The 22,500-nt window shown below is 46.1% G+C and overlaps 1 protein-coding gene across 1 annotated transcript in view; it reads right to left on the bottom strand.

The window, feature by feature from the left end:
- LOC143281439 (uncharacterized) overlaps positions 1–22,500 on the bottom strand; it is a 34,109-nt gene that overhangs the window by 2,024 nt on the left and 9,585 nt on the right. Inside the window, exons 7-17 of the mRNA XM_076586651.1 lie at positions 21,087–21,528; positions 18,159–18,211; positions 17,286–17,626; positions 15,987–16,074; positions 14,411–14,500; positions 13,785–13,858; positions 12,537–12,690; positions 9,851–11,785; positions 3,694–9,160; positions 2,013–2,431; positions 649–795 (exon numbers count right to left, since the gene is read on the bottom strand). Of these exons, the coding sequence (XP_076442766.1) occupies positions 649–795; positions 2,013–2,431; positions 3,694–9,160; positions 9,851–11,785; positions 12,537–12,690; positions 13,785–13,858; positions 14,411–14,500; positions 15,987–16,074; positions 17,286–17,626; positions 18,159–18,211; positions 21,087–21,528 (9,210 nt within the window). The remainder of the gene's footprint in view (positions 1–648; positions 796–2,012; positions 2,432–3,693; positions 9,161–9,850; positions 11,786–12,536; positions 12,691–13,784; positions 13,859–14,410; positions 14,501–15,986; positions 16,075–17,285; positions 17,627–18,158; positions 18,212–21,086; positions 21,529–22,500) is intronic.

The following is a 22,500-nucleotide window of genomic DNA, read 5'->3' on the forward strand; positions in this document are numbered from 1 at the left end:
AAGAAGGAATGAGGAGGACGGTGGAGGAGGGGGAGGAGCGTAAGGTCTTTCCAGTTTATTTATCCCGAATATGGTGTTACAGTTGTTGTGTAAAAGCGTTTTTTGTTGGTGGTGGGGGGGGGGGGGGGTTTTCACCGTCTTCTCGAATCTGTGTTCCGTTTGTTTAAATTTTCTTTCCAAAATGTACTTTTTCTACACCCCCTTCCCAACACCCGTACCCCCAGTCCCTTTTTCTACCACCCACCCACCCACCCACCCCCCTCTCTCTCTCTCTCTCTCTATTTATCTGTCTATCTATCTATCTATGAATCTATCTCGCTCTCTCATTTCCCTCCATCTCTCTTCCACTTTCAACTCTCTCCACTGACGATTAATTCGCGAAATACGGAGCAGAAAAAAATTGCCTGCAGAGTTAAACAGCCGAAGAGGAAGCTGGTCTTGAGTGCTGAGTGCCCGCGACACGTGGTTTCACTGGGGGTGGGAGGGGGGGGGGGTTGTGGGTATTGCCGATTTTTGGACAGATGGGACCATCAATGACCCATAAAACTTGGAATTGACCCAAAGATACGTGAACAGATGGGTCAGTGGACCCACGCTTCCTTTGCGTCAGAAGCTGGTGGGGGAAAAAATTCCCCAGAGGGCACTGACCGTGACGACCCCGCTGTAGATACTCTGCGGGGAGCAGTGGTTGAGCACCTGGCGGCAGATGAAGTCGGTCAGAGAGGGCGACTCCTCCCCCGTGTGTTCCCTCAGCTTCTGCCTCACCCAGGGCTTGATCCTCCGGTCCGTCAGACACTGCCAGGGGCCATCGTGATCACCAGGAATGTTACAGTCATTATGATGATGTGGGTACTTACGAAAGGGCTTAAGACTTTCTTGTAGTCTTGTCCAGTTCATTGCATTTGTATTGTGACAGTATCAAATACGGGGGGTGTCGTGACAGAATGGGTCAGACGTTGGACTTCAGAACCATGTGTTCACCGGTGATCGGGGTTCGAGGCCCTGTTTCGGCATGGTGTAATATCCTTGGGAAAGGCACTTTATTCCGATTTTCTTCACTCAAACCAGGCGTAAATGGATACCTGACTTCGGTTGGAGAAGGTTAAAACGTCGGAAGGAGAGGACTGGGCCCCGCCTTCCGATGAAAAGCCATAGATACAATGGATATGACTTCACAGCCCCGATCGCCACGAAGAGCTATGGGCCCTTTAACCATTTAAGATAAAATTTGAACAAAGAAAAATGTTTAAATCATAATCTCAAACAGAATACGGAATACGTTATTATCTCAATAAGAGAAAGAAATTCATGTGTGGTGTATGTCACAACAAACAATACACGAGAATGAAAGTCACATACATAAAAGAAATCAAATGTTGAAATTCAGAGTTGATGTGAACATATCGCACAATAATCACAATGATACACATGCAGTGTTCACGCCCCTCTGACAGTCGTTCAGTACAGATACATATAGAACATGAAATGCTCAAATAATTCTAATGAGAATACTAATGATAGATAGTACTTACTGGCGCAAACTCCCTATGTAATAGGCTCTAAGCGCCTTACATGAAACATCACATATACAATAGTGCGTAATTACATACCTCTGCACATGACAAAAACAACACATGTATATATGTATACTACAAACTGCAGGTGTGAAAACCTCTCTCTCTCTCTCTCTCTCTCTCTCTCTCTCTCACACACACACACACACACACACACACACACACACACACACACACACACATACATATATACATACATACATACATACATACATACATACATACATACATACACACACGCACACTCTCTCTCTCTCTCTCTCTCTCTCACGCACACACACACACTCTCTCTCTCTCTCACGCACACACGCACTCTCTCTCTCTCTCCCTCCCTCCCTCACACACACACACACACCCTCACACACACACACACACACACACACACACACACACACACACACACACACACACACTACGAAGTTACTGTTGATCCCTGACCTGATCGACAATGGTCCAGTCCACAGGGTAGCGGTACACGTCGAACTTGCCGGAGGGGATGCGGGCGATCAGCCTCTTGGCCCTCTGCAGCTTCCTCCCTCCCCTCCTCCTCTGCCCGTTCTCCTCCCCTCCTCCTCCTCCCCCTCCCCTATGGCCTCCCTGTTTTTCCTTGTCGTTATTCATCGACTTGCTCCTGTCGGCATCATCATCTTCATCGTCACTACTGCTGCTGTCCTCCATGGGTATGATGGGTCTGGGCTGGTTATAGAAGAAGGGTCTGGCAGCCATGTTGGTGGTGGTGGTGTTGGGAGTGGTGGTGGTGGGTGTCTGGGAGGGTGTGGATGGGGGTGTTTTCGGGTGGTTGACGTCTGTGCCGCTGGCTGGGGGTTCTTTTCTCTGGGTGGGCATCGGTTGGGCGTCTGGAACGTTGTGAAAAAGTAAGTGAGTGTATGCGTGTAAGTCTCTCCTCTTCCCTCCCCTTTTTTTCCCTCTGTCCTTCTGTCCGTCTCTCTGCTTCCGCTTCTGTCTCGCTGGCTGTCTTTATATCTGTCTGTCTGTCTGTCTCTGTCTGTCTGTCTGTCTGTCTCTCTCTTTCCCTCTCTCTACCCCTCTACCCTCCTCCCTCCCCCCCTCTCTCTGTCTCTCTCTCCCTCTCTCTCTCTCTCTTTGGAGTAGCTTCCCTTGCTTGGCAGCCAGCAAGACGCTCCCCTCCCTCTGCACCCCTTTCATCGAGCGACACACGGCGTGAAGACCAGCAGATCGACATGGCACACGGCGACACAAATTCACGTGCAATGACAGTCCTCCACGGTAAAGCCACGGGTGCAGACATACATTGCGGTGCAGAAATGTGCGAGTTGGACGAAATTGGCACGACTCTCATGCCCCAAAACACGAATATTATTGACCCAGATTTGGATAGTTCTCAACATGACAGTGAACTTTCTGAACAAAAGTATGTTGATGTTCCGCCAGATGTCTGCCGACAGATCATGTCTTGTCTTGAGGAGTCGGCTAAGAAAACGGACAGTTTACTTAATACGTTTAAAGACACAAATCCAAACGCTTGCAAAAGTGCTAGAAATGGAAATCCTTATCTCGAAATATCATGATTAGTTTCGCTGTGTGATTCCTTTTCAATTGCCGATCTATTTGAAAACAAAGATTGGGATTATACAGACTTTGTATGATACTAATTATAATTAATCGCATGACGTGGATTCCATGTTTTGATCAAGTGTACAGCGCGTCAGTTCTCATATTTCGTTACGTTTCTGACATGTACAACCCCTTCCCCCACCCTGCCCCCTTGTAAATGGGCAAAGCGAGCCTGACCACAATAAATCATTCATTCGTTCGTTCGTTCGTTCTCTCTCTCTCTTTCTTCCCATCCCACTCACCCTCTCTTCCAATCCCATGCGCTCCAGATGTATTTTGAACCGATTGGATACTGGAAATGTTTATGCAATGCCGAATTTCCTGACAGCTTTATCTCACACCTGATTGATAACGATCATTGGCTTAAACAATAAACATTCAGTGTTCTCTCTTCCCTCCCCTGCCCCACTCTATCTTTTTCGTTGGTGAGCGTGAAACAGACGAGGCAGAATAAAAGGAGAAAGAAAAACAAACGAGGAAGAATAAAAGAAGAAAGAAAAACAAAACCAAACAAGCGCCATACCTGAACTGTGTGTCTCGTCTTTGTTTTCGGCTGCAGCAGGGTGTGTTCGACCTTCGTCTCTCTCTGCGCCATGATTTGATCTTTGGTTCTTGTTTTCCTCAGTCGGTTCTTTCGCAGCATCGACATGCCACGTGCAGGCGTCTGTCGGTGTGACGTTAGTGAGAAGTTGGGCAGCTTCTGTAGTTGGTCTGTTCGAGTCGAAGGATGGTTTTACCATTAACTCTTTGCCTGCGTCTGATGGCAGATCGGTAGAGTATGTAAATGATCTGTTCGAGTCAGAGAATGGTTTATCAGTTGACTCTTTGCTTATGTCGAGTGGCAGTTCGGCAGCATCTGAAGTCGGTCTGTTTGAGTCAGAGAATGATTTGACAGTTAACTCTTTGCCTGCGTCCGATGGTAGTTCTTCAGAGTCTGTGAACGGTCTGTTTGACGATGGTTCAACTGTTCCTGTCAACTCTTCGCTCGTGTCCATTGGAAGCTTGTCAGGTTCCACAGGTGGTGAATTGGAGTCGATGGGGTGTTTAATCATTGACAGTTTGTCAGCGTCCGTCGGCTGATCGTCTTGTTCGTCTGTTACCAATTCGTTTGTTTTCACTGGTGCGTCGGTTGTTGGAACGCGCGTCTGTGCCCCAGGTTCGTTTGTCTCCGTGGAAGTTTGGTCAGCTTTTGCTTTTGGTACTTGAGGCGTCTGTGTCTTTGTGAATTCATTCGTCTTTTTTGTTGCGTCAGTCGTTATTTGTACGAACGTCTGTGTTGTCCATTCGTCTGTCTCCATGGAAACTGTGTCGATTGTTTCCGTTGTTGGGGCGTCTGCCTTTGTCGTTGGTTTTGGTAAGTTATTCGTCTGTGTTTTCGTTATTGGTACATGCGTCTGTGTCGTAGATTCTTCTGTCTCCATGGAAACTGTGTCGGTTGCTTCCGTTATTGGTAGGTTTGTCTCTGTTTTGGGCTCGTCTGTCTCCATATTTGTATCCATTATGGGTGCGTCTGTCTGAATCCTTGACGATGATAATTGGTTTTTCTTTGCTGATGTGTTTTCTGCTTTCGTTATTGGAATGACCGTCTGTTTTGTAGGTTCATCCGTTTCCATGGACGTTGTTCCGGTTGTTTCAGTTATTGGTATGTCAACATGCGTTAGTGGTGTTGATGATTTATTCGTTGTTGGAGTTTTGTGCAACGTTGGTTCTTTTGTCTTTGTGGGAGTTCCCTCCGTCTTCGAGTGTTCGACTGTTTCCGTCAGATCTTTGTTTGCATCAGCCACTGGTTCGTGTGTTTCTACTGGTGGTTCGTTTGCCTTGGTCTGTAGCTGTTTGGGTTTGGCGACTGTTGGTTTCACTGCCAAGTTCGTTTTGGGTTTTACTGCAGAGGGTTTCACGGCCAGGTCAGATTTGAGTTTAACTGCCAAGGTAGTTTTGGGTTTAACTGCCAATGTAGTTTTGGGTTTAACCGCCAAGGTAGTTTTGGTTTTAACTGCCAAGGTAGTTTGAGGTTTAACCGTCAAGGTAGTTTTGGGTTTTACGTCCAAGTCAGTTTCGGGGTTTGGTGGTGTTTTTGGTTTTACCACTACGTTAGATTTTACCTTGACTGTCTTGCTGGTTTCCGTCAAATATTCACTCGATTTCACACAGAGTGACAATGGAGATGTCGATGATGAAGAGTTTGTGCTTTTTGTCTTCGGCTTACGTGTTTCCGTCATCGCTTTTTGTGTTCCCATCGTTGGTTGGCCAGTTTTTCCCACCACGTGTTTGCTTTCGGCAGATATTTCGGCTCTTTTCGTGACTGTTTTTCCTGGACTTGCAAACAGCTTGGTACCTGGTTGTGGTGCTTTTGTAATTGAGGAGGATTTGTTTGCTTTGGTTAATGAGTTCTCTTTTGTTAATGATTTCTCTCTTGTTGTTGATTTCTCTGCCCCTGTCAAAATTTCGTCTGTTTTCATCAGCTGTTCCTGTGTGTTCATTGAAGGCGCGTTTGATTCTTCCAGTGGTTCTTTTGCGTTTGTCAGAACTTTACTTGTTTCCATGACTAGTTCGTCTGTGTCTGTCGAAAGGTCGGTTGTTTCCATTGGTTCTTCGTTTGCTTCTGTTGGATCTTCTGGCTCTGCCGGACATTGGTTTGTTTTTATGGAATGGTCAGCAGCATTGGTCACGGTCATCACCGTTTCAGTGTTTTTCGTCAAAGATCCGTCTCTGTCAGTCCGCAGAGTGTTTCGGTCTGTCTGTGGCTCTTCTGTGTCCATAAACAGTTTCTTTTTTTCTGTCGCAGCTAGTTTTGTTTGTGAGTGCACTTCGTCCTTCTTCGTCAAATAATGTGTTCCCGAAACTAACTCCTCTTTGTCTGCCCATTTATCTTTTGTTATTCGATCTTTGTTGGTCAAGCATCCGTGTGTTTTTGTTGATAGATCATCTTCTTGTGTTACACTTTCGTTTGTGAGTGTCAGCGGTTCATCTGTCTCTTCCAAATCTTCAGTTGCTTCTATCAGTGGTTCATTTGTCTCTGTTAAAGATTCATTAGTTCCCACCAGTGGTTCATGTATGTTGGTCAATGATTTCTCTGTTTTTGTCAAAGCTTCATTTGTTTCCATCAGTGCTTTGTTTGTGTCTGGTAAATGTTCGTCACATTCTTCGAGCGGTTCGTCCGTATCTGTCAAAGCCTCGTAAACGTCTGTCGGTGGGTCATCGGCTTCCGACAAGCGTTTTCTTGTTTTCGTTTGTAAGTCATCTGACTTTTGGACAGTCACATAACTTTCTATCACTGTTTCTTCTTTGTCAGTGTAAAACTCGTCTGTTTCTGTCAGTGGCTCATCTGTCAAAGGTTCGTCTAGCTCTATCTCCACAAGTGATTCGTCCGAGTCTGAGTCTTGGAAGTTTTCGTTAATTTTCATTGGTTGTTTCTCTGTAGCCATCAGAGACTTGCTCGTGCTTTTCGGGGGTTCTGTCCTGTCTATGCTTGGTTCTTCTGTTTCCGAGAGTGGCTCGTCTATGTCCGTCAAGACTTCGTAGACATCCATCAAAGGTTTGTCTTGTTCCTCCAGTGGTTCATCCACATCTGTCAAAGCATCATATACATCTGGTTTGTATATTTCTGAAAACCAAGCACGCATCTTTGTAAAAGGGTGTGGTCGTCCTGACACAGGCTGACAGTTGGCCAGAGGACTGTGCATTTGCACCAGTGAGTAATCCCTTTCAGTCACACACTTACTGGTTTTTCCCAGCTTTCCTGTGTCTGACAATGGTTTCTTTGTTTTGGGCATCGCTTTCCTTGTGCTGGCAAGGGACTCTGCAGGTGTCAGCTGTTGCTCTGTTTCAGATTCGTACATGTCTGTCAGGGACTCGTCTGAATCTGACAGACGGTCATCAATAGTTGTGAATGACTCGTCTCTTTCAGATAAAGGCTTGCGGGCCGCCCTGCGTACTGCTTCTGTTTCTGACACAGACCGAATGGCTGGTTTATTAGTTGCCAGTGGTTCGTGTATTTCTGATAAAGGCTCTTCGACTGTAATGAATGGTTCCTCTGGTTCTGACACCGGCTCGTCAACCATTATGGGTGATTCATACGGTTCTGACAAAGGTTTATCAACTATTTTGTGCGGTTTGTCTGTGTCTGAAAAACGCTCATCGACTGTTACATATGGTTCGTCTTGTTCTGATAGTGGCTCTTCAACCATTATGGGCGATCCATATGGTTCTGACAAAGGCTTATCAGCCAGTTTTGGTGGTTCGTCTGTGTCTGACAAAGGCTCATCAACTGTTATATACGGTTCGTCTTCTTCTGACAATTGCTCTTCAAATGTCATGGGTGGTTCATGTGATTCTGACAAATGTGCATCAGCCATCATGTGTGGCTCGTCTGCTCCTGACATAGGCTCTTCAGCTGCTGCAGGTGGTTCACCTGAATCTGACAAAGGCTCATCGACTATTATGGGTAGTTCATCTGTTTCTGACAAAGGCTCATCAGTTGTTGTGGGTGGTTCTTCTGGTTCTAGCATAGGCATTGACAAAGGTTCATCAACTGTTACGAGTGGTTCGTAATTTTCTGACAAAGTTTCATTGACTGTTATGGATTGTTCTTCTGGTTCTAACAAAGGCATTGACAAAGGCTCATCAACGGTTATGGGTGATTCATCTGGTTCTGATAAAGGCTCCCTGCTTACAATGGATGATTCGCATTGTTCTGACAACGGCTGTTCGTCTACCATCGGTAGTTCGGCTGTTTCTGACAAAGGCTCATCACCTGTTGAGTGTGATACGTCCATGTGTGATGAAGACTGATGGATAGTTTCGAGAGGATCGTCAGTTTCTGGAGAAAGTTCGTCGGCTTCTGGGAACATGTCTTCTGTTTCCACTTCTAACTCATCGAGGATTATGAATTGCCCATCGGTGTCTGACAAAATCTCGCTGGCTGCTACCATTGGCAGTTCTGAATCTGTCAGAATCTCGTCAGTTGATGAGAGTGGTTCTCCTCTTCTGGATAAAGAATCGTTTGTTGCTATGAGTTGTTCTTCTCTTGTTGACAAAGATTCGTCAATTACTACGAATGTTTCGTCAGTTTCTGACATAGGCTCGTCAGCTTCCATGGTCTGTGCTTCTGTGTCTGACAGTACTTCGCTGGGTGGCAGTTCGTCCATCGTTTCTGGCATGGAATCATTGGCGGTCATCATTTGTTCATCTGCATCTGACAATGGCTCACTGGTTTCTGTGGATGGTTCACTGTTGTTTGGGAAAGGCTCATTGACTGTTACTAATGGTTCACCAGTTTCTGAAAAAAATTCCTCACCTGTAGTTGCTGGTAGCTCAGACTGTGACACAGACTCTTTGGTGGCTGTGAGTGATTCGTCCAATTCAAACGAAGGCTCGTTTGCTTCTGGTTCTGACAAAGGCTCGTCACCTGCAGTGCCTGGCTCTTCTTCAGTATATGGCAAAGGCTCATCGACTGTGACGAGCGGTTCGTCCGTTTCTGACAAAGGCTCGTTAGTAGCTGTGAGTGGTTCCTCAGATTCTGACAAAGGCTCATCGACTGTTATGAGTTGTTCTTCTGTTTCTTGCAAAAGCTGGTCAGGTTCTGCGTGTGGTTCATCTGTTTCTAGTGAATGGTTGTCAGCTGCTGTAAAAGGTTCATCTGTGTCTGAAAAGAGCTCATCCACTACTGTGATCGGTATGTCTGTATCTGAAAAAAACTCGCAGGTTGTCTGGAATGGACTGTCTGTTTCTGTCGAAGGCTCGTTGATTGTTGTGAGTGGTTCGCCAGTTTCTGTTAAGGGCTCGTCAACTGTTATGAATGGTTCGTTTGTTTCTGTCAAAGGTTCGTCAGTTGCTACTAGTGGCTCGCCTGGTTCTGTTGAAGGCTCATCATTTGTTGTGAGTGGTTCACCAGTTTCTGTCAAAGGCTCATCCATTGTTGTGATTTGTTCGTCTGTTTCTGTCAAAGGCTCATCATTTGTTGTGAGTGGTTCGCCAGTTTCTGTCAAAGGCTCATCCATTGTTGTGATTGGTTCGCCAGTTTCTGTCAAAGGCTCATCCATTGTTGTGACTGGTTCGTCATTTTCTGTCAAAGGCTCATCCATTGTTGTGACTGGTTCGCCATTTTCTGTCCAAGTCTCTTCAGTTGTTGTGAGTGGTTCGCCAGTTTCTGTCAAAGACTCATCCATTGTTGTGATTTGTTCGCCGTTTTCTGTCAAGGGCTCGTCATTTGTTGTGAGTGGTTCGTCATTTTCTGTCAAAGGCTCATCCATTGTTGTGATTTGTTCGCCATTTTCTGTCAAAGGCTCATCATTTGTTGTGACTGGTTCGTCATTTTCTGTCAAAGGCTCATCTATTGTTGTGACTGGTTCGTCATTTCCTGTCAAAGGCTCATCCATTGTTGTGATTGGTTCGTCATTTTCTGTCAAAGGCTCATCCATTGTTGTGACTGGTTCGCCGTTTTCTGTCAAAGGCTCATCCATTGTTGTGACTGGTTCGTCATTTTCTGTCAAAGGCTCATCCATTGTTGTGACTGGTTCGTCATTTTCTGTCAAAGGCTCATCCATTGTTGTGACTGGTTCGTCATTTTCTGTCAAAGGCTCATCCATTGTTGTGACTGGTTCGTCATTTCCAGTCAAAGGCTCATCCATTGTTGTGACTGGTTCGTCAGTTTTCTGTCAAGGGCTCGTCATTGTTGTGACTGGTTCGTCATTCTCTGTCAAAGGCTCATCCATTGTTGTGACTGGTTCGTCATTTCCAGTCAAAGGCTCATCCATTGTTGTGACTGGTTCGCCGTTTTCTGTCAAAGGCTCGTCATTTGTTGTGACTGGTTCGCCGTTTTCTGTCAAAGGCTCGTCATTTGTTGTGAGTGGTTCGCCGTTTTCTGTCAAGGGCTCGTCAACTCTTATGAGTAGTTCGGTTGTTTCTGTTGAAGGTTCGCCGATTGCTGTTTGTGGCTCGCCTGTTTCTGTCATAGGCTCGTCATTTGTTGTGAGTGGTTCGTCTGATTCTGCTGAAGGCTCATCGATTGTTGTTACTTGTTCGCCGTTTTCTGTCAAGGGCTCGTCAGCTGTTGTGAGCAGTTCATATGTTTCTGCCGAATACTCATCAACTGTTGGGTTTGGTTCATATATTTCTGTCGAGGGATCATCAAATGTTGTGAGTGGTTCGTATGTTTCTGTCAAAGGCTCGTTGGCAATCATGACTGGTTCGTCTGTTTCTGTCGATGTTTCATTGACTATCGTGATTGGCTCGTCTGTTTCTATCGAAAGCTCGTCAGTTGTATTGAGTGGTTCGTCAATTTCTACCGAGGCTTCGTTGATGATTGTGAAGTTATCTGTTTCTAAGAAAATGTCTTTGGACCTTATGATCGACCCGTCGGTTCTTGGTGACTGTTCACTTGATTCAATCAGCGATTCGTCTCTTTCAGTTGAAGGCTGGGTTGTTTCCGTCATTAGTTGGTCTGTGTCTGTCATAGGTTCGTTGGCTTCAATCACTGTTTCATCCATTTCTGGTAAAGACTGGTTTCCGTTCGTTAATGCTTCATCATCTGATTCTGAGAAGTGATGTTTGTTTTCTGTGGATAGCTTATTTTTCTCCATGAAAAGCTCTTGGGCTTCCTTCAGTGCTTCTTTTCTCTCCAGCAAAGGTTCATCAGTGTCCATAGCCTGATGTGGTACACGTTCATTTGTTTCTGTCAGAATGTCCATTTTTTCTGACAAAGGTTCGTCTTTATCCAAACACCATTCGTCCATCTCCATTTGTGATTCTGCTGTTCCTGTAACAAGTCTGTTGGTCTCCAATTCAGGTTCCTTTGTTTCCATCAACGATTTGTCTGTTTTGGTTGGATATTCGTTGGTTATCATCAAATGTGTGTGTGCTTCTGCCGACAGGTCATCTGTCTGTGCCGGTAGTTTGGCGTTGTCTGTCAGTGTTTCGCTGGTTCCTGAAATCGGTACATCTTTGGTTATCGGTGATTCGTCCGTCTCCGTCGGATGATGGTGTGTTTCCTCTGTGTGTGATTCGTTTTCTTCTGTCTCAAGTTCGGTGTCATCTTTAAACAGATCGGACGTTTTCCGTAGTGTTTCTTGTAAGTCATCGTGTGATTCCGTTAGTCGTTCGTGCGGTTCCGTCAGTGGTTCGTGTAATATTCCGTGTGTTTCCGTCAGTCGTTCGTGCGTTTCCGTCAGTTCGTGGAGTGGTCCGGTCGTTTCCGTTAACAACGTTGACGATATATGTGTTTCCATGGAAAACTTTGCGCTCATCAATGGTTCGCTGGCTTCTGTCAACGGTTCATGAATGTCCAGCAGAGACTCATCATCAGTGACCATTAAAGATTCGTGAGTTTCTGACAGTATCTCTCTGGCTGCTGTCGATGTGTCGTCCATGTTGTTCGGGGCAGGTTGTGCCGGAGCGGGGTCCTTCAGAGGTTCAGGAGGCTCTGGAGACAGTTCCCCCGGTTCCATGGGTATGTCTTCCCCCTCTGTGGGTGGCGGTGGTGGTGGTGATTGTGGCGGCGGCGGCGGTGTGTCTTCACGGTTTGTGGGCGTTCCGGGATCAGACATCTCCGGGTTGGAGTCTACCTCCGTGGAATCCCTGCGTCTTGGGGGGTAGTCTTCCATGTCTTCATCCTCTGTCTGTGAAAAGGGGAAGAAATTGGCTAGGATTCAGATTTTAAACAATTGGAGGTGAACTGTCGTTGTGACAGTTATTCGAGGACTTTTTTTCATAGCTCATCTCCTCCAAGTAACACGATTTGATTTTTATCTTAAAGGGGGGACACTTTTATGGGGAAATATACCGGGGTTGGGGGGGGGGGGGGGGGGCTTTTTTCATGGCTTACGTCCTCCAAGTAACATGATTTGTTTTTATGTTAAAGGGGAAACTCTTTTAGGTGGAAATTTTAAAGGGGTGTAGGGTGGCTTTTTTCATGGCTCACCTCTACCAAGCCACATGATTTGATTTGATGTTAAGGGGAAACACTTGTATGGGGGGGGGGGGGGGGGGGGAATGCGGGGGTGGGGGCTCTTTTCATGGCTCACCTCCAAGCAACATAATTCAATTTGATCTTAAAGAGGAAACACTTTTAGGGGAAATATTTGTGGGGCATGGGGGCCTTTTTTTCATAGCTTACCTCCTCCAAGGAAAATGATTTGATTCGATTTTAAAGGGGAAACACTTTCTCAGGGGAATTTTTGAAAGGGGTGAGGGGGGTGGCTTTTTTTCATGGCTCGCCTCTTGCATGATTTGACTTGATCTTAAAGGGAAACACTTTTAGGGGGAAAATTTTACGGAGGGCACTTTTTTCATGGCTCACCTCCTTCATGCAACATGAGTTCATTTTTAAGGGGAAAATTTCGGGTGAGGGTTTTTTTTTTCATGGCTCACCTCCTCCTCCATGTGGTCTGACTCCTCTAGGCCCCCTCCCCCGATGACCCTCCTCTTGAGCTCCTCCATCTCCTGTTTCTCCTGGTGCCGGTCCCACTCGTCCTCCTCCCGACCCCTCTCGAACTCCTTCCGCCTCTGCTCCAGCCAGTACCCCCTGAACACACACACACACACACACACACACACACACACACACACACAGGCACGCACCACACACACACACACACACACACACACACACACACACACACACACACACACAGAGAGAGAGAGAGGCACGCACCACACACACACACACACACAGAGGCACGCACCACACACACATGCACAGGCACGCACCACACCACACACACACACACACACACACACACACACACACACACACACACACACACACACACACACACAGAGGCACGCACCACACCACACCACACCACACCACACAACACACACACACACACACACACACACACCACACCACACCACACACACACACACACACACACACACACACACACACACACACACACACACACACACAATGCGACTGATTTAGAAAGTGAGAGGGGAAGGGTGCATGACCTTGGCTGAAACTGGAAATGATATGTTTTACTGTTGGTTGTGTGTGTGTGTGTGTGTGTGTGTGTGTGTGTGTGTGTGTTAAGAGAGTAAGGGAAGACGTATTTTTCTTCTGTTGGGATCGAATTACAAAGAGAAGGAGCAGCAGATCCGAAGGTTCGCTGACCATATAGCTTTGTTTTAATGTCTGTTGTTCTTGGGACTTCATTCAGTCCTGTGCCAGTGCAAAATACCTTCTTAACGTAAACGTCACTGTACGCAAGTACAAAAGTGTCAATATACGCCCCAACAACAAAAAGTCAAAGTACGCCAAAACAAAATGCACTTACTTCGTTAATGGCAGTGTACGTCGCTGTAAGATATATTAAGCTGACATCATGTCTGTTGTAAACTCTTGTGTTAATAATGTCTGTATTTTATGGACGAGAGAGATGCACGAAAGTGGCCCCTCTCCCTAGCCTCCCGAACACACACACACACACACACACACACCCTCCACCTCTTCGCCTTCACCTCTCACCGCCCCCAACCCGGCATTCCCACTCCCTCCTCCCGACCGCCCCCCTCCCCCCACACACACCTCGCCACCCCCACACCCCACCCCACCCACCCCTCTGCTCTCCCCCCCCCCCCCCCCCCACACACACACACAGGAGAATGAAAACTGACTTGTAGAACTTGGGATCGTCTCGGATGTCGTTGTAGTCCTCCAGAAATTCTTTCAGGCCAACACGCTGCCGTTCCTGTTGAACACAGCATTCATTCTCATGATCCGTGGTAACCATTCTGATTACATGCGCGCGCGCATGTGTGTGTGTGTGTGTGTGTGTGTGTGTGTGTGTGTGTGTGTGTGTGTGTGTGTGTGTGTGTTCGCGCGAACAAGCCATCGAAAAACTGTCAATTTATCTGTAGAAATGGTTTCGGCTACGATCCACTCTGAGAGCGATCAAGTGAGTGAGCGTGTGCTACTTACGATGTAACATGTATAACTTAACAGAGTTTCGATAACTATGTATTTGTTATTTATAATTATATTTGGCTTAGTTGAGTGTTTATTACTTGACAAAGTAAACTGACGTGTTATCAGCCATGAAAATGCCACCTTTGAAAGCAGCATGATTCGGTTTCATTTTGACTTGACCACAGTATGACTTATTGTCTATGGTGCATTTTAAATGTCTATTGTTTTCATAATCCCTTCATGAGGGGCAGCGGCCTATGAATGAATATATCACCCAACCACCCAACCACCCATCCTATCCATCCATCCATCCATCCACCATCCTTCTCTCTACCTCTGCAGCTTTCTGTTCCAGCTCCAGTTCCCGCTGCCTGGCGTATTCCCGCCGCTTCTGTCTCTCTCTCTGTTCCCACTTTCTGAGACGCTGCAGAACCAAGAACAACAGCAACAGTAAAATGGGCGCCTGGGTAGGGGTGGGCGGGTAGGTTAGTGGGCAGGTGGTTAAGTGGACAGGTAATAATAATAATAATAATAATGATTCATAACTTTTCTATGGCGCGATATCCAGCTCAAAGCGCCTTCCATCATCGAACCAGATCAGAACATAACATAAAACATTACAACAGCTCAATCCAATGCGTTCACAGAATGAATAAAAAAGCATGATCCACCAAACAATAAAAAAAAATATCAAGTAAATAATGCTTAGATTAAAAAGAAATACGTTCTTTAAAAACACACATTTTTTAGACACACACATACATGCGCGAATAGGTGTGTGAGGGTGGGGTGGGGTTGAATAGGTATGTGTGTGTGTGTGTGTGTGTATCACTATGCAAAACATAACATGTTACAGTGCGAGTGCAGATTACTAAGCTAAATATATTCCCCCCCCCTCTCTCTCTCTCTCTCTCTCTCTCTCTCTCTCTCTCTCTCCCCTCTTTTCCCTCCCTCTCTCCCCTCTCTCTCTCACTCTCTGTATCCCTCTCTCTCCTTCCATCCCCTTCTCTCTCCCTCTCCCTCTCTCCCTCCTTCCTCTCCTCCCCCTCTCTCTCTCTCTCTCTCTCTCTCTCTCTCTGTCTCTTACTGTCTTCGTCCCAGTTCTCATTTTTCATAGATCGTCTTTCTCTCTCTCAACCACACATATACAGGTAAGGCACACGTGCATGAATGTATACTGCAAACATTAAAAAAAACCCAATACAAATACGAATTTTTAATTAATTATGAAAAGATAAGCTGAAAGCTGCTTTTCACCGTGCTGTCGAAAATAAAATACACAAAATCATGAAAAGAAAAAAATGAACATTTGATTCTAATAGACTACAATTAACGCCATGTAAAAGCGAACAAAATCACCACATAAACTTAAAAACCACAAGGAACCAAAAATGCAAACTGAATTTATATATTATGAAAATAATATATAGTATTTGTATGGTGCAAACTCCGCAGAAAGTAGGCTCTAAACACCTCCTATGAAACGAAACAATACATTGACAATTAGTTAACACTAGCATTCTACCACACACACACACACACACACACACACACACACACACACACAGAGAGAGGCGGCAGACAGACAGACAGAAAGCAGACAGAAGTATACAGAGTGACAGACGAAAACTTTGTACCTAGACAGACAGACAGACAGACGATAGAGTATACGGACAGACAGACAGACAGGCAGAAGTACACAGGAAGACAGGCGTACAGAGAGAAGGCAGACAGAGGTACACAGACAAGCACACAGACAGGCAGAAGTACACAGGAAGACAGACGTACAGACAGAAGGCAGACAGAAGTACACAGACAAGCACACAGACAGGCAGAAGCAGACAGACAGGGGTTCAGCTTGCCAAACTTGGGGTGACTCTAGGACATTGTCCAGCTCTGATGGCACGGACCTCTTGGTAAGCTGTGTCCTCTTCCTCACTGCTGCCCCTCTCCCCCTGCCCCTCCTCCTCCTCTTCTTCTTCCTCCTCCCTCCCTTCCCTGCCGGACATACAACAGTTCTGAAGGCATGTTCACACTGGTGGCAGCCACATACACACACTCTCTCTCTCTCTCTCAACGATCTTATTTATGGCGAATTAAACAGCTTTCCATTAACTATTAACTCAGGCATATCTGTTATTCGATATTGGTTGAAACTGACACGAATGAAAGAACACAGACTACCTCTCAAGGCCTATAAAATGCTTTTAGGTTTAGCTAACAAAGGAAAAACAAACTGGGCTTCTAAGGTTCGTGATACACTAGCAACGTATGCTTTCTTTTACGTATGGGCAAATCAGGGGTGGGTTGTGTTAACTCTTTTATAGAGTTGTTTAAACAAAGACTTGTCGATTATGGTTGGCAAAAGTGGAAAAATCACTTTGATAATAGCGATAGATTCTTAGAGCACAGAAAATTGAAAACTGATCATAACATAGACCCTTACCTTATGATTGATTTAAACAGATATGTAAGACACTAACAATATTTGGATTTGGAATTTCTGACATAGTTTTAGATACAAAGAACACAATGTGAATATGATGAAATGCCCTTTATGCAGAAATGCCACTGAGACTGAGGTTCATTTTGTACTCTGTTGTCCTGCCCTTGATTTGATGATCTTAGATTTCAGTTTATACCAGCCAAGTACTTTTTAAAAAAAACCTAGGGACTTTAAACTTTCATTACTTCTGGCTGTTAGAAATGAACTTGTAATAAACAATTTTGCGGTATTCTTATACCAAGCATTCAAAAGAAGAGAAATTGTAAGCTCATGACCTATGACGAAGTATTACTGTTATACTGTGTAATTTTGATAATCACTGCTTATGTTGTATCCAGTTTGGCACTTATGTTTTCATGTTTACATCCTGGCTTATATTTCCTATTTTCTTCCTTGCTAAATATATATATATATATATATATGTGTGTGTGTGTGTGTGTGTGTGTGTGTGTGTGTGTGTGTGTGTGTGTGTGTTCACACCCCTTCATATGGGACTTTGGCCTTGATGAATAAATTCCAATTCTCTCTCTCTCTCTCTCTCTCTCTCTCTCTCTCTCTCAAAAGTGATTTATTGGAATTTCTTCACACACACACACACACACACACACACACACACACACACACACACGTGTAAAAGACACGAAACATCCAATGAAGTTATCATATTTTGCACACGTTAAAGAAACCAGTCAGAGACACTCACGGACGCCACAGCCGCCTCTTCTTCCGGGCCCGCTTCCCGGACAAGGTCAGAGCTCTCTTCCACGCGGCGCGCTCCGGGGACCCCGACCTTGACCTCGACCTTGAACCCGACCATGACCTTGACCTCGACCTTGACGACTTGGGGCTTCTGGTTCGTTTCAGGTCGTGGCGTCGGTCCCGCTCCCTCCAGCGACCCGGGTGGCGGGTGCCCCACTCCCTGGGGGAGAAGTGGTTGGTGTGCGTTGACAGCGGCCACCCGGCTGGGTCTCCGTCGTAGCGTGGCCTGTCGCCGTCCATCCTGTGCGGGTCTCCCGCGGCGGGGTCCCGGGCGTTTGGCGCGCCCTGTTCAGGTGAGCATGCTGATAAATATACACGTGTTTAGAATTTAGGAGGCTTTCAAGCCTTGACCAGTGCGTTTGTTCTGTGTTGTAAGTTAGGAATCTGCCCCTACCTCTTGTTCCCCACAGCCCCCCCCCCACCCCCAACCCCCACTCCCACCCCTTGTTTAGTATATATATTTTATAGCAGCTTTGGTGTAGTGTACATGGATCGATTAGTAAGCTTCGACGCCCACTTGAAAGTGAGAAAGAAACACGTGATACCATAATCAGTTACCATAAGTCTCGGTTGTTGTCGTGAAGTAATTGTTTTACTGACAGACTGAATAAATCAGTACAACAAAATAGATCAGCTCAATAAATAAGTACAATGTGCAGTGCAAGAACAAACAAACAAACAAAAACAAAAAACGAAATGCAGCCGGAAACAAACATGGGAGCTCTGTGAATAATCTCCCCTGTTGTGTGCTGGACTCAGCTGTTATGCACAAACTCTGTTGCTCACACTAAAAAGAAGAAAAAAAAATGTTGCTCACCATATATCTGGGTCCGTTGTTTTGTGCGGACTGCATGAAGTCTCTCCTGGCAGCTACACACACACACACACACACACACACACACACACACACACACATTTCTTCATTATATGCGCATTACACACAAGGGAAAAAAACAAATACACAGGACCAGATTAAATCAACGTCATGATTTGTCATACTTCGGAAGAAAATGCGTTGTCGTCGGGTATGTAGCGCATACAAAACTTGGATTTTTTCTTAACCCCCCCCCCCCCTCCACACACACACACACACACACACACACACACACACACACACCTCCCCCCAAAAATTGTTCTCTTTTGTGAAGGAGGGGGGCGGGAAGAGGTCGAAAAAATTATGCACATTACAAAAACCCCACACTTGATTATACGCTACATTGTCAAGTGGAAGGCCTAAACCTTTAACACGGAGTGGGATATTAAGTATATATTACACACACACACACGCACACACACACACACACACACACACATATATATATATATATATATATATATATATATATATATATATATATATATATATATGCGTTGTCAAGAATAGTAGTCAACAAGAACAAGAACAAGAATAGTAGTAGGAAAATAATAGCAAATATATGTGTGTGAGTGGGGGAAGGGGGAGTAGGCGTCTGGTTTGATGGATTTCAGATTAGTCGTTACTTGTCTTATTGACGTTGATAATGTAAGAAAAGCTTTTGTTCGTTTGTAGAACGCAAACCGTTGACTAGATAGTGAATCATCGTTGAGGTTTTCGATTTCGGTTTGGTTCGGACTACAGAAACGAGAGCGAAACAGCTGCGATGATGATGATTACGCATACTCCCGAGCAAGCCCGCTCCCACACACGCACGCACGCACATACGCACACACACGTGCGCGCGCGCACACACACACACACACACACACACACACACACACACACACAGCCCCCACCCCCACCCACCCACCCAGTCACCTCACCCACCCCCACAACAGTTGAAGTCCACATACTAGCAATGGAACACGGTATAATGATGATGATGCACATTTTTATCGCGCCATCTCTCTCTAAGAGCTGGGGGCGCTTTACATGAAAGAAAAAGATGCAACTTACATGAATCATTCATAATCAATCTTTCCTCTCTCTCTCTCTCTCTCTCTCTCTCTCTCTCTCTCTCTCTCTCTCTCTCTCTCCTTCCATCGTCATTCATACAAAGTGAGCTGACAGGCATGGCATAGCGGTGTTGGAGAAAAAGGAGAGTGCTTAAAATTCACGGCAAAATGTCCACATCACACACTGACAAACAAACAACAGGCCGACATGACATCCACATCACACACTGACAAACAGCAGGCCGACATGACATCCACATCACACACTGACAAACAACAGGCCGACATGACATCCACATCACACACTGACAAACAAACAACAGGCCGACATGACATCCACATCACACACTGACAAACAAACAACAGGCCCACATGACATCCACATCACACACTGACAAACAAACAGTAGGCCCACATGACATCCATATCACACACTGATAAACAGCAGGCCGACATGACATCCACATCACACACTGACAAACAAACAGCAGGCCGACATGACATCCACATCACACACTGACAAACAAACATCAGGCCGACATGACATCCACATCACACACTGACAAACAAACAACAGGCCGACATGACATCCACATCACACACTGACAAACAGCAGGCCGACATGACATCCACATCACACACTGACAAACAACAGGCCGACATGACATCCACATCACACACTGACAAACAACAGGCTGACATGACATCCACATCACACACTGACAAACAGGCCGACATCACATCCACATCACACACTGACAAACATCAGGCCGACATGACATCCACATCACACACTGACAAACATCAGGCCGACATGACATCCACATCACACACTGACAAACATCAGGCTGACATCACATCCACATCACACACTGACAAACAGGCCGACATGACATCCACATCACACACTGACAAACATCAGGCCGACATGACATCCACATCACACACTGACAAACATCAGGCTGACATGACATCCACATCACACACTGACAAACATCAGGCCGACATGACATCCACATCACACACTGACAAACATCAGGCCGACATGACATCCACATCACACACTGACAAACATCAGGCCGACATGACATCCACATCACACACTGACAAACATCAGGCTGACATCACATCCACATCACACACTGACAAACAGGCCGACATGACATCCACATCACACACTGACAAACATCAGGCCGACATGACATCCACATCACACACTGACAAACATCAGGCTGACATCACATCCACATCACACACTGACAAACATCAGGCCGACATGACATCCACATCACACACTGACAAACATCAGGCCGACATGACATCCACATCACACACTGACAAACATCAGGCCGACATGACATCCACATCACAAACTGACAAACAACAGGCCGACATCACATCCACATCACACACTGACAAACATCAGGCCGACATGACATCCACATCAAACACTGACAAACATCAGGCCGACATGACATGCACATCACACACTGACAAACAACAGGCCGACATGACATCCACATCACACTCTGACAAACAACAGGCCGACATGACATCCACATCACACACTGACAAACATCAGGCCGACATGACATCCACATCAAACACTGACAAACAACAGGCCGACATGACATCCACATCACACACTGACAAACAAACAGCAGGCCGACATGACATCCACATCACACACTGACAAACAACAGGCCGACATGACATCCACATCACACACTGACAAACAACAGGCCGACATGACATGCACATCACACACTGACAAACAAACAAACAAACGAAAAACACCAGCAGGCCAGCTCACATGACTTGATGCCGTGTCTTGGCTTGGACGGCTGGAACAGGAACTCCCTCATGATGGCCTGAATCCCGGCACGAACTCTCCTGTCGTCCCTTTCTCGGCGTTCCTTCTCCTCCTCTTCCAGCTCCTCCTCCTCTTCCTCCTCCTCCTCCTCCTCTTCCTCCTCCCCCTCCTCCTTTTCCGTGTCGCTGCATTCCTCTCCTTCCTCTCTCTCTTTCTCGTCGTTTGGTTGTTTGGCTTTATTTCCGTGTGGGGTTTGGGAAATGTTGGCGGTGTCGTTGGTGGTGCTGGTGGTGGTGGAGGATTTTGTGGGTGTGGTTTTATTTTTCTTCTTCGTCGTCGTCGTCGATTTCGTGGTTGTTGTGGTTGGTGTTGTTGTTGTCTTTTTTCTCTTCTTTTTGAAGTGGTTGTCCAGGAGGGTTTTCGTTTGGGCGTCCACTTTTACCTGTGGTGGGAAGTTCGGGAACGAAATGGGTGTTGGGCATTTGATGCTGGACATCGTGCATGCTCACCTACTGTGGTTGGTGTGGTTGTTATGGGGCGGGTGCGCGCGCGCGTGTGTGTATGTGTTGTTTTTGCAGTGTTGTCCATTTTACGTCTTTTCACCGAGGTTGATTAAAATACAGCTGTGTGTTTGTGTGTGTGTATGTGTGCGTGTGTGTGTGTGTGTGTGTGTGTGTGTGTGCAGATGAGCACGTGTTTCTGGTGACAATTCACAAAAGGACCATCGGCATTCCACCTCGTCCTCTCTGTCTGTTTCTTTGTCTGTCTCCCCCTCTCTCTTTTCTGTTCTCTCCCTCTCTCTCTTCTTTTCTCTCCCCTCTCTCTTCTTTTCTCTCTCTCTCTCTCTTCTTTTCTCTCTCCCTCTCTTCTTTTCTCTCTCCCTCTCTCTTCTTTTCTCTCCCCCTCTCTCTTCTTTTCTCTCCCCTCTCTTCTTTTCTCTCCCTCTCTCTTTTCTATTCTCCCCCTCTCTCTTCTGTTCTCCCCCTCTCTCTCTTCTGTTCTCCCCCTCTCTCTTCTGTTCTCCCCCCCCCTCTCTTCTGTTCTCCCCCTCTCTCTCTCTTCTGTTCTCCCCCTCTCTCTCTTCTGTTCTCCCCCTCTCTCTTCTTTCTCTCCTCCCTCTCTCTTCTTTTCTCTCCCCCCTCTCTCTCTTCTGTTCTCTCCCTCTCTTCTGTTCTCCCCCTCTCTCTTCTGTTCTCCCCCTCTCTCTCCTGTTCTCCCCCTCTCTCTTCTGTTCTCCCCCTCTCTCTCTTCTGTTCTCTCCCTCTCTTCTGTTCTCTCCCTCTCTTCTGTTCTCCCCCTCTCTCTCTTCTGTTCTCCCCCTCCCTCTCTTCTGTTCTCCCCCTCTCTCTCTCTTCTGTTCTCCCCCTCTCTCTTCTGTTCTCCCCCTCTCTCTTCTTTTCTCTCCCCACCTCTC

The sequence above is a fragment of the Babylonia areolata genome, chromosome 4 (assembly GCF_041734735.1).
Source record: "Babylonia areolata isolate BAREFJ2019XMU chromosome 4, ASM4173473v1, whole genome shotgun sequence".
In the NCBI taxonomy this organism is placed as follows: domain Eukaryota; kingdom Metazoa; phylum Mollusca; class Gastropoda; order Neogastropoda; family Buccinidae; genus Babylonia; species Babylonia areolata.